The 12500-nt window shown below is 33.4% G+C and overlaps 1 protein-coding gene across 3 annotated transcripts in view; it reads left to right on the top strand.

The window, feature by feature from the left end:
- sgg (shaggy) overlaps nt 1-12500 on the top strand; it is a 64745-nt gene that overhangs the window by 38093 nt on the left and 14152 nt on the right. For all 3 annotated transcript variants that reach the window (XM_070119249.1, XM_070119248.1, XM_070119250.1), the window contains exons 3-5: nt 7245-7328; nt 9899-10009; nt 11976-12213. In XM_070119249.1, the coding sequence (XP_069975350.1) occupies nt 7245-7328; nt 9899-10009; nt 11976-12213 (433 nt within the window). The remainder of the gene's footprint in view (nt 1-7244; nt 7329-9898; nt 10010-11975; nt 12214-12500) is intronic.

Here is a 12500-nt window from a genome sequence, read left to right as displayed (position 1 = left end):
CTGGTTCCTGAAGCCTGGGAGAAGGCTTTCACAAGAGTCAAACTTATTTGTTTTAATTTCCTCATACTATAAACAATATGGAAATAGTTTACAAATATGTTTGTGTAAGCAAACAAACCTTTTAAAGAAATGAGCTTTTTGTATGTATAATGTGTACCTAACCAACAATGAACTAAATAGTTTATTGTACATCATAACTCCTCACATCCAAGTTATACATAAATGCCTATGTTTTGGGTCTATGAATTTGCTTTTTTTGACCATCTTTAGGAAGTGCCTTTCCTCTTACTCTTCTGGTATTGTTAAAATATGATCTATACAGAAAAACACTTGTCTGACAATTTACTCCATAGAAATAAATTTGTAGGCATGCAAAAGAGGATATAAAAGAAAGAAAGAAAAATGGCTTCATGAACAAAATGTATACTTTGACTTTTTTTAATACATGCCTTATACAGAAAACAGTAAATTAAACTTTGGAATAGAATTAGTATTTTTAATGTGATAATGATGATCCTTAATCTTATTACAATTATCTTTGTTGTATTATCAGATTCCAAACTCAGGGAGACTACATTACTGCCTCATAGCCATGATGGTATTTGATATCTTGTAACTACGTTTGAGACTTGGACAAGCTGATTATGCATGCATATGTTTAGTGTCCTGTACCTATAAATTATGTCCATTAAGTTCAGATACAAAAAGCTAACACATGTTTTATTTTTTTTTAGAACAGTGTGATCAATGCTAAGAGGGGGGGGGGGGAGATATCAGTTTTATATGAATATATCTTTGTGTTATTTTCTAAGAAAAAGTATTGTTAGTTATGTGGTTATAAAAGCATTGATTTGCCAGAAGTTAAAGAAATTTATTAGACATCATGAATGCTCAGATCCTTTGCATTTTTTAAATTACTAAGGTTTCTATTTGCAATGGAGATGGAATGCTGAGGTAAAATGTGTAGTAAGTTGAATAATTTGTAATCATGATTTAGGAAGGGGAAAGGGGAAATTGCAGGAAAAGCAATTTTATTTTGAGAAGTTAGCAGAATTCCTGGGAAATTTTCTTTTTTTTTTAAATCAAAGGGTCTCTGACAGTCAGAGATAAAAGAGTGCTTATCTATTTTTTTTGGATAGGCACAAATGATATTACAGCTATGGGAAAACCTTTTAAGAAGGATTAAGAAGCTTATGTAGCTAGCAGATGCTAAATTCAGTCTGTCAAGATTCATAAAGTAGTATTAGGCAACACAATACACTGTCTCCATGAGCATACAGTGGGTATTCAGTGGAAAGTATGACCACATTATCATGTAATTGCCAAATTATTTATCTGATTAACATTATATCCCATTTAAATGTTTGAGTGCTCATGGTAAAACTTAGTCTCTGCCCCAATGCAGAACAAAATTTTCAGAAGTGCCTTGGTGTATGTGATGCGCTTCTCACTAAATCCTCACTGAATGGAAGATTTGTTCAGCTGGACTTCATGTACCAAACTGGAACATTATTTCCACTTGAGTGTCTTGTGAATGAGCTTAAAAAGTGACTTTAGGTTACATTTGAGGAGCTGTAACTCTTAAATAATTACAGTAAATGGCCAAACAAGTGAATAACAGTTTAACAGGCCACTGAAAGCAGTCTCTTCATACCATAGTATTTACATAAGCACTACCTGTTTGCAAGGAGTTGGAAATGTCCTGAATTGTTATTAAAAACAGATTCCAGAATAAAGCTTTTCAGTTCATTCTTGTGTTTAGCATAGAGCTCTCCATTTTGAATTTGTGTTGTATTACTTTGTTAGATGTAAAAAGAGCTTCAGATATTTTGAATGTGAAACTTTGATATAAACAAAACAAAGCTTTTGTTAACACCAGGCTAAATATTAATTTATTGTTTATTGATTTTTTAATGTTTATTTTTTCTCTTTTTAATCTTCATTCATACACAGTCATGTTATGGATTTTTTTCATGTATTTTAATTGTGCTTCATTATATTATATCCTGTTTTTCTTATCTTTGATAATAGTAGTGCAGATAACGGGTATATAGTGAAAGAATAAGATTTTGTGGCAAACATTGAGGTAGAATGCAACAAATGACAAAGCAATAAAGGGAAAAAGAATTGAAGAATGTAGTAAATGTAGGAGTAGTAGAGATTAGCTAAGATAAAAAAGAAAGAAAGAAAGGAAAAGAAAAGAGAAAAATGTTGGTTGTCTGTGTAGGGAGTTTATAATTCCAAACTTACAGTTTTGGGAGAAAACCTATTTTATCTTGACATCATAGTTTGATTTGTTATTAGAATGACTATTGGTGATGATGATTATACGTGGTATTGATTACTAATAATCAATGATCTTTGCTTGTCGTTTAGAACTGTTGATTTTTATTTATACTAGGATTTCAACTATTTTTTATATAGACATGAATTAATGCTCCCAATTTTACCATTTTTTCTTCAAATTCAATCACAAACATTTAACATTGTTAGCAGCTTCATGGAGTGAGAGGTTGACACAGCTTCTACATTCATGTTTCTTTGTTTTATAAGGTTTTGGGTAATCTGGGTGCTCCCCGTAAGAAACTCATGCAATACAGTAGCCTAGCACAGCCACTGCATTTTACCTTTTTATTCTTCTTCTTCTTCTTCTTCTTCTTCTTCTTCTTCTTCTTCTTCTTCTTCTTCTTCTTCTTCTTCTTCTTCTTCTTCTTCTTCTTCTTCTTCTTCTTCTTCTTCTTCTTCTTCTTCTTCTTCTTCTTCTTCTTCTTCTTCTTCTTCTTTCTTTTTCTCTCTCTTTTTTTTTAAATGCCAATGATTTCAAACACTAATCTAATTTTAGGTAAGTAGTGATGCAGTGTATAGTTATCCTTTTAACAGGCAATACCATATTGGTTTTATAATACTGCAGTTATATTTTTAAGTTTAGGTCACAGTGGCATTTGGTGTAATATTTTGTGGCCTGTGAATTTTTTTCTTATATTGATCTTTTCTATTAAAAAATAAGATAAAGTATTGAAGTATAATTAAATTTATAAATGTTAAATTTAAAAAATTATTTGCAGTTTTTATCTTACTGGAGGTTTATGGGATGTGAAGTTACAAAAAGGTATAGAATGTGGAAGGATCTTTAATCTTAACCCACTAATGCCGGTATATTTTGAAGCCGTAAATAATATTTTCCGGGAGGTTACAAAATTGGTGCGTGGGGCCAGCCTGGAATCTGCCCACGCGCCGGCTGTGGCCAGCAACGTATTAGAAGCGCAAGCTCCAATCCAACGTCACACTGGCGGGATGCCCAGCAATGTGTATTTTTCCAGGTGTCTCATATATGGGACCCGCCATAAATGAGTATTATGTAATATGGTGCATAGTCCTGTAGCAGTATTTATTTTACACTTGGGCGGTACGGGAGACCGCGCAGGAGAATGGGCCCTATGCTGCTTTCCTTCCTTTGCACAAATATGTTTGTGTATGTATATATAAACTCATATATGTTTGTGTATGTATATATAAACTTTTACTGATATCCCCTTGCCCACTTAGCTACCCAAGCCACACAGCCGCCTAGTGCTCCTTGGGATCAGCGTTCTATGGCACTTTGCATCAAATCATGCCATCCGCGAGCTATGAGTTAATGAAGCAGAACTTGTACATTATAAAGCTGGAATTCCAGTGGACCACCAATGCCTGCGCACTGGTGTTCAGGTATAAGGCAGAAACTTATTCAGGCCCAATGCAGTGGCTAGTGTACCTCCAGGTGTGCAGACCAGGAAAAACTAGATAACTGCAGTGAGGCCTTAGAAGTGTCATTGTGCACAGATGGTTAAACTTGATTGGATTGAATTAATACTCTGAGCTTTATTTCTATATGAATTTGTGTACTGCATTCACAGTGCATCTTTGTGTGAAAAAAAAAGAAAAAGAAAGTCTTAGGTATTCTTTTCAGGATGACTGACATAATTGGGGGATTTATTTTTGGATATCTGGGAGATGGGAAAAAAAAGAATGCTTAGAATTAAGTGCTGCACATTTATTAATGTACCATAGTTTACCCAATTCCACCAGGGATGGCTGGTACGCATGTCATGGCCACAGTGAGTTCAGTTTATTAATTGTATTTACCAATAGATGGCTTAGTCATCAGTAAGTCAAACATTTTTCATCAGTTTTAGAAATCTACTATTTTATTGTATGTTGCAGTTAGATAATTGCAATGTCAATAATTATGATAACAGTATTTATATGAAAAACATAAGAAAAAAATTTTATATATATATATATATATATATATATATATATATATATATATATATATAAATAAATATATATAGATGTGTATGTGTGCATGTGCGTGTGCATATGTATGTATTATATATATATATATATGTATATGTATATGTATTATATATATGTATTTTAAATATGTATATGTATTATATATTGTTATATATATGTATTATATATATGTATTATATATTTATATATATATATTTATATATATATATATATATATATATATATATATATATATATAATATATAATGTTTGTATATGTATGTAATTGACTCCTTGTAGACTGACCACTTGTGGAGCCATCTGTGTGTAGAAACATTTAAGAAAAAAATACTGCAACGAATATCACCATTTCTCAAGACCGCCTATTCAAAAGGAAATTAGAAGTGAGAGGAAGATGTTATATCCCCTCATGTCTTTGATTCTAGACATGCTTTGAAAACATGAAAAAGGGTGGGGGGAGGAGGGTCAGGGCAATACTTGAAGACTTTAACTAAAGAACAAGATTTGACAGCCATAAACTCATGAAGTGCACACGACCTAGAGCAAGCCTGGTGTTTGGGCTCATCTTTTCATTGTCATTAGATTAATGGTGATGATGTGCCTGCTAATGTATGCCTAGATAAACATTCAGATGGGCTGTAAACAATTGTTTGACATATATTTACTTTAAATTTGATACTTCACTGCATTCTCCTTATGCTGCAAATACATTTATATACATTTTGAACCACACCACATCAATTACTGCCATAAGGTTGTTGAGGGAGGAAGGTTACGATAATACAACTTACATTTCACCAAATATCATTGATTTTAGATTGGATTTGAGGGTGCAGAATGCAGATATTGTATTTGCTTTGGCTAGAAATTAAATGGCTGAGTCACTAACCACAGATCTCTTATGTTTATATAGGATATTGTTTACATAGAATCCTTGTGTGAAATTTTATTACAGCTTGAAACATGCATTAAGTTTTTGCTGTTCTTGAATGTGAATGCAGTTTTTGAAATATGAATTGAAAAATGTACATGTAGAGCAGTGAACAGTCCAGTAAGGAAGCCTTTATTTGAAACCATATTGAATATCCTACAGCTTTTTGTAAGACCAAAACTTTAATTAACCTCTTGGAGCTATACTTTGGAGTTCTGCAGGCCTTTTTTACCTCGTTATACGGAAGGACTTTGTTACTTTATGGCAAAGTCAAAGCAAATTCTTTTTGTTTTCTCATGGGGAAAGGCATTTGTTATAACAACGAATGTTCATCTGTTTACTTGGAGTTAGATTCAATAATAAGACCATTATGAAAGTGTTGTCTTGACAATTTTTCTCCTTCTAATTATGATGTTACAGCATTTGATGGCATGTGTGTCGATGCATAGATATTTGCTAGAAGAGAGTAGACTACAAAATTTCACACCATTTAACCCATTTATGACAGGTACCCTACATATGAGACACCCGAAAAAAAAAAACATTGCCGGGCATCCCACGGGTGTGACACTGGATTGGCTTTAAAATATACTGGCGCTAGTGGGTTAAGATGTTTATAGACCCAGTCATATGATCATATTCTTTGCAATGCTCTTATGAGCAAACATTGAGCAGACCATTATGTACTTCCATTTTTCTGACACTTCAGAGCACACTTACCTCTCACAGTAATTTTTTTTTTTTTTTTTTTAAGATTGAGCTGCAGATGGTTTCATATTTGTATTACATGATAAAAGGATCCTCTGCTCCATTTTGTTCCTAATTTTGGTATTATCTCTTTTTCCGTGAAGTCATAAGTCATAATAAATGTGGAGTTTAGAAATAAAGTTAGAAACCTTCATTTCAAAAGTGCATTTGGTAGTTATGCAAAAAGAGTACATGCTGTGACTAACTTTGCCTAGGCAGATTTTTGGCACAACCTCTAGACTATTAATCAAAATCTTGCAAACATGAAATCTATATGAAATAGTACCCTTGTGAAACATTGTGGTAATAAGTTAGTTGGTAGGGAAGAAGCAGCTTCTATCTTTTATGCTCTCCTTGATCAGTGTTATCTGGCCAACTAGGTTGGAAAATTCCATGCCTTGATCTGTGACACATTAAAGAAGTGTTTGTAAGGTTATAGGTTAAAGATGGAGCAAGTGAGGTAACATATAAGGGAGGTCTCTGGCATCATTCCTGGGAACATATGTGAATTGTTTGAATAACAAAAGTGAATTATTTTGAGGTATGCTTGAAATTTGAAAAAAAAACATTAGACTCAAAAGGTTTGATTTCTACTATGGCATAAAAAAGGCTTAGGATTGATATATTAATTTATTTATATCTAATCTAAAATTCATTGATATGGTTGAAACATTGAACTTCAGTATTTCATCTCTTCAGAGATATACTTTGAAATCTACATGAAAACTGATTAGTCTCATAGAGGCTTAAATTTTATTCTCACTTTTGCTTCTCTTATGCAATTCATAGGGATGCTTTTTTTATTATGAAGTATCACGAGCTCAACTTCCAGTACTTAGCTTGGCCCTTTTCCTTGAAGCATCTAGCTTCCTGTTTTGGTTCTGTTACAGTTACATTCCCTAGACAGACAGGTTAAGGCTGGCTTCTAAATGTTAGTGTGAAAGTCATAACTGGATATTGATCTTCAAAAAAAGCCTCCAGAGAATGATAGACTAGAGATGAGAATGATACACTAGAGATCACCATTGGCCATGAAAAAATTGCCAGTCTGGGCTAAGATTACTCCTGAGTCTGTGACCCCTCTAGTGCTCCAGGTAGTATACTTAGACCTGGCGTATGGGCTAGTAAACCTGGCCGTGATTCTGGTTCAGATTCAAATAAAGCTAGTGAAACCTCTGATGTGTTTATTTTACGAGATACTTTTTTGTAATCATGTCAAAACACCTCACATTTTGTGTATTCATACATGTTTCATCTTGTATTTCAGAACCGAGAGCTGCAGATTATGAGAAGACTAGAACACTGTAATATAGTGAAACTGAAGTATTTCTTCTACTCCAGTGGAGACAAGGTAAATTAAAACTTATTTTTCGTTAGTTCTTTATAACCAGTAAAATTTGTATTATAGTAATGAGCTACATTTTCATTTATATAGGTAATTGGAAATGAAAATAGCTTAGGCAGCAAAAAAGAAATAGTAATATAACCATTTCTATCAGTCACCCCTGTAATATTAATACATTAGTAACTGTATTTTGGTCTTTTTGCACTAAAACCATCATTATGAAATCATTGTTTTTGAATTGCAATTTCTGAAGTAAGGATGAAAGCATGACCTCCAAACACACAATTTTATCGAAAACCCTGGTCTTGGGAAAACTCAGACTATTGCTTGTTGATATTTCATCACTTATTTCAGGAACATTGTTTATAAATCACAGGCAATGTTGCAACTATGAAGCAATTGATATTCAAGTTAACAGAAACACATAGAATGCCATCTTTGGAGTTTAAACAAACAGACATAACGTGCAATAGTTAGTTCATGTTTTTGTGTTTTTTGAAGAGTACAGGTTGGCCTTTCATCACTTAGTAAACACACCATTACATGATAAGAAGTAGAAAAAACAAGGATATCAGTGTTTCAGCAGTAGGATAAAAATTATTAGTTAAATTTGTAGGGGGCTGTGGATGGCTTAGAGGATCATATTTTTGATAACTGGCCTCATAACATCTTTGATTCAGTTCATATCATCGTCTTCTTCTTCTTCTTCATCATCTTCTTCATCCTCTTCTTCCTCTTTTTCTTCTTCTTCCTCTTTTTCTTCTTCTTCCTCTTTTTCTTCTTCTTCCTCTTTTTCTTCTTCTTCCTCTTCCTCCTCTTCTTCTTCCTCTTTTTCTTCTTCTTCCTCTTTTTCTTCTTCTTCCTCTTCCTCCTCTTCCTCTTCCTCTTCCTCTTCCTCTTCTTCTTCCTCCTTTTCCTCCTCCATATCTTCATCATCTTCCTTATCATCGTCTCCATTTTCTTCCTTATTATTGTCTTCATTTTCTTCCTTATCATCATCTCCATTTTCTTTTTCTTTCTCATTTTCCCCTTCTCCTTCTTTTTTCTTCTTCAGTGGAAATGATATTTTCATTTTCATTTTCATAATTGCTAAATTATTATGTTTTTTTTTCTCTCAAGACAGAAAGTCTAACTATGTTTACTAATTGCTCAGAATCACTAACTTGGCAGAGGAAAAGTTTTCTGTTTTCCTTCAGGCTTCATAATGACCACCACAATACATACACATTCCTTTTTCATAGTGTTGTATACATGCACATTCCTTTTCATGTTATTGATACTTCCATATTACATTTTTTCTGTATTTTACATGTATATTGCTTTTCACATAGTGAAAGGGGCAAAGCAGATTATAGCTTCTGAGTTCTGTAGCCCATGCCTCTGCTATCTCTGATTTGTAGATTTTTATTTGTCTGTGATATTTGAAGAAGGCATAGTACATTGGTATGCTGACCATAGATAAATCTGTTTATTATGTGAAAGTTCACATTTACCTTTTGTTTTGTGGCAGTTTTTAACATTGTCACGATTGATAACTGAAATTTAAGGCTCATCCAAGGTTGACCCAGTTAATTTGTTTTCACGACAGTTTACAAAAGGTTACAATGTATCACTCGTAAATATTTCACATACCTTAATCATATTATTATTTTTATTATTATTTTTTTTTTTATATATATATACTAATTTGGTTATTGAAAATGTTACCAAAAGGTAAGAAAGATTGTATTGAAAGTATTGAAGGACGTGGTTCAGAAACTGCAGATTGGTAAATTGAGATGATGATAGAATCAATATCTTCTTAGCTGTGAAGGGATCTTCAGTATGTCAATTTCATTTGCATCTGTAGAATATGATTTTAGAAGTCTTTGGGTTTAATGGACTTCATGTGTTTGTGTGTGTGTAACATAGTAATTTTGGTCAATTCTTTTTAGTTAAGCTAAACAGAGTTCTGCTTGTTACTTTTAGTACATACATGCAGAAATTGGAGTACATAAAAACAGGCTGACATGATTTTGGCAAAGTCAGAGTATAAGAAAAAATGTCAGTAATAGCAAAGAGAGATTAAAAGTGTTGGTCCACATAATGGACATAATGAAGGGTCATAAAAGGGGATATGATTACAAATTAGCATTAGTTTTACATTAATTTGGCCAACAGACACTGCAATTCTGTCTCCAGGTTCTAAGGAATCATTAGGGATCCTAGATAGTCCATTTACACTTTCAGCTGGGATCCCAGGCATGTGAATTATCTGTATACACTTTCTGTTGGGATTCCAGATAGTGCATTATTATCCATATGCACTTTCTGATGATTCATTTCCCAACTCAAAATTCAAACAGTAATATTTCATGATTCACCATCATCCTCTATGCAAACATAAGATAACATAAGATTTGCCCTCCTCCATTCATACATAATGTTACATAACCCACCCTTCCCCTATAAACACAGTGTAATATTATCCGTCCACTCTTCTATACACTTGGCTCATTATGGAGGGGTGGAGAAGTGCATCATTATTGCATCATTTTAATGTCAAAGAACTAATTTCTTTTTCTTTTCTTTTCCAGAAAGAAGAAGTGTTCTTGAACCTAGTGTTAGAATTTATTCCAGAGACAGTATATAAAGTAGCAAGGCATCACAGCAAACAAAAACAAACTATACCAATCAGCTATATTAAGGTAATTGATTTGTGTTTGTATTATGTGAGATTTGTTTGGAAAAAAAGAATAAAGTTTTATTATGACTTGTTTCATTTCATCTTTGTGGACTAGTTAGACTCTACCGTGCTTGTATTTTTTCCATGTGCAGTTGATTATTTGTATATATACCTTCACTTGAAGTACATGATTCTGATTGAAGCACCATCAGGACTGTGTATATGTATATATTCAGCCACTTCTTTATCCTTTTTACTGCTTGTAGATGCAAATGAATGTTGTATTTTAGAAAATTTCATTTATGAAGAATAACGGCTCAGTGTGCAATTCAATTTCTTTTCAAATCGCTCAAATTTCAGTCACGATGCCCTTCAGGCAAATTGCTTTAACTGTTTCTTAAGGCGAAACTTATGACAGTATATGGCATGACTTCTGAGTGACTTGCTGTGCTTCATGAGAATCTGAGCTGAAATTTGATATTTCCATTGAGGAATTTGAGTTAGTATTAAGGTTTCCAATTTAGCGGACAACAAATTCTTCCCAAAATGTATGTTAAATCACCTCGTCGGTGTAATAAAGAATGCAGGGTTTTCTTATCTTTATTGTTCATTTTTTACTCCTTGATAGGAGGAGGAGGAGTGTTCACTTTCCTGGCTGCTACCCTTATCAGCTGATTTTAATAGTGATTGTTCTTCTTTATTTATGGTGTGCACTGGTTTTGGTATACGGTGTACGCTACACACTCCTCAGTAGTTTGCAGTGTGGTTGTTATTTCATTTACCTATGTGCCCTTTCAAAAGTGCAAATGTACTCCAGTTTGGGAATCCCCTGCTTTAGTCCGTCACTTTAGTTTGTCAAAATTAGGTTCAACAACCAGCGGCCAGCTTGTTCAAATTGTGCGGGGAACGGCCTAATGAAGATTCTTATACATATGGACATGCTTATACACAGAAAGAAATGCATATCTGTCTACCTTTCTGATAGATATACATTTATTTATCTATCTATCCAGTAGATATGCATGTCTAGACTGATAGATGTGTAATCATTTCTGTATATGCATGTCTGTATTATGACATTTTTTTAGTCATACCTCACACAATTTTAACAAAATGGCCACATGTATTAGTGGTCCCAAGTGGCATTAAACCATAAGCCTATACCAGTACCTCATTCATCACCACAATTTGATATAGCAATATCTCTATACTTATTGTAGAAGTAAAGATGGACTTTTGAAGGTGATGATTGCTGAAAGCAACATGACTGAATAACATCATTATTGCTGTGTACTCATAAGGTGTAAGGGCTAGATTGAATAAGTTACAAGAAATACCATAAAGGGAAGTGCAAAGAGATTTATGCCAAAGACCATTTCTTTTCACTTTGTAGTTTAGCCAGATGAAGCAGTAAATTGAAAATACCTTTGGCTGGATTGTATGCTCCCTTGTTCTTCCCATCATTGTTTCCTATCATTCTTCCTGTCTCCTTTTTCGTCTCGACTCTGTCCCTCCTCCCGTAATTCCCACTTGGCATTTATTTTTATCAGATCTTAAGAGCCTCGATCTCAGATGATGTAGAGAGAGAGATCCTGTATCCATGATTGCTTTTCTCTGCACCCCCTCCAACCCCCCTAATTGTACAGACATGATTTGCTTCAAGAAAATGTAATTTTTGTTTTATTCCAGTTTTATAAAAAAGAGGAAGAGCAAGGAAATGATGATATTGCAAAGGCATAGGAATGAAACAATGGTTCAAGAGGGTTTTTACATAATCTTTTGTTACCCGGCTTTTTATTTAATTATTATTTTTTAAAAACTTTCTTTGCACAAATTTTCCAATTGTATATCTAACAATCATTTCAATATGATATATATTTTTCCACAACAGTTGTATATATTTACCCATTTCAATACATGTATATTTTTATATTTTAGTTGTATTTTCAGTCATAGATCAGAAATAATATACATGCTTTTTGTTCCAGTTGTATATGTACCAGTTGTTCCGAAGCCTTGCCTATATTCACTCCCTGGGTGTCTGTCATCGTGATATAAAGCCACAGAACCTTCTCCTGGACCCAGAAACGGGTGTTCTCAAACTATGTGACTTTGGGAGTGCCAAACATTTGGTTCGCGGAGAACCCAATGTATCGTACATCTGCTCCCGCTATTATAGGGCTCCAGAACTCATATTTGGAGCAACTGATTATACCACCAATATTGGTAAGTTTGTGGAATGGTTTGAATTGGGATTGCATTTAGTTAAGGCCTCTTGACTACATCTTTCCTTCCTCTTTTGGGGGGATTTTTGTTATATGCAACCTAGATGTGCAATTGAAATATCTTTAATCCTCATATTCAATTATTATAGATAAAAATTACACATGTTTCTCTCTTCCTTACTCCATTTCACAAACATACATACATACATACATACATACATACATACATACATACATACATACATACATACATACATACATACATACATACATACATACATACATACG

This window comes from Penaeus vannamei, chromosome 43 (genome assembly GCF_042767895.1).
Source record: "Penaeus vannamei isolate JL-2024 chromosome 43, ASM4276789v1, whole genome shotgun sequence".
Classification (NCBI taxonomy): Eukaryota; Metazoa; Arthropoda; class Malacostraca; order Decapoda; family Penaeidae; genus Penaeus; species Penaeus vannamei.
The sequence above is the reverse complement of the archived record's forward strand: the minus strand, read 5'-3'. Positions and strand labels throughout refer to the sequence as shown.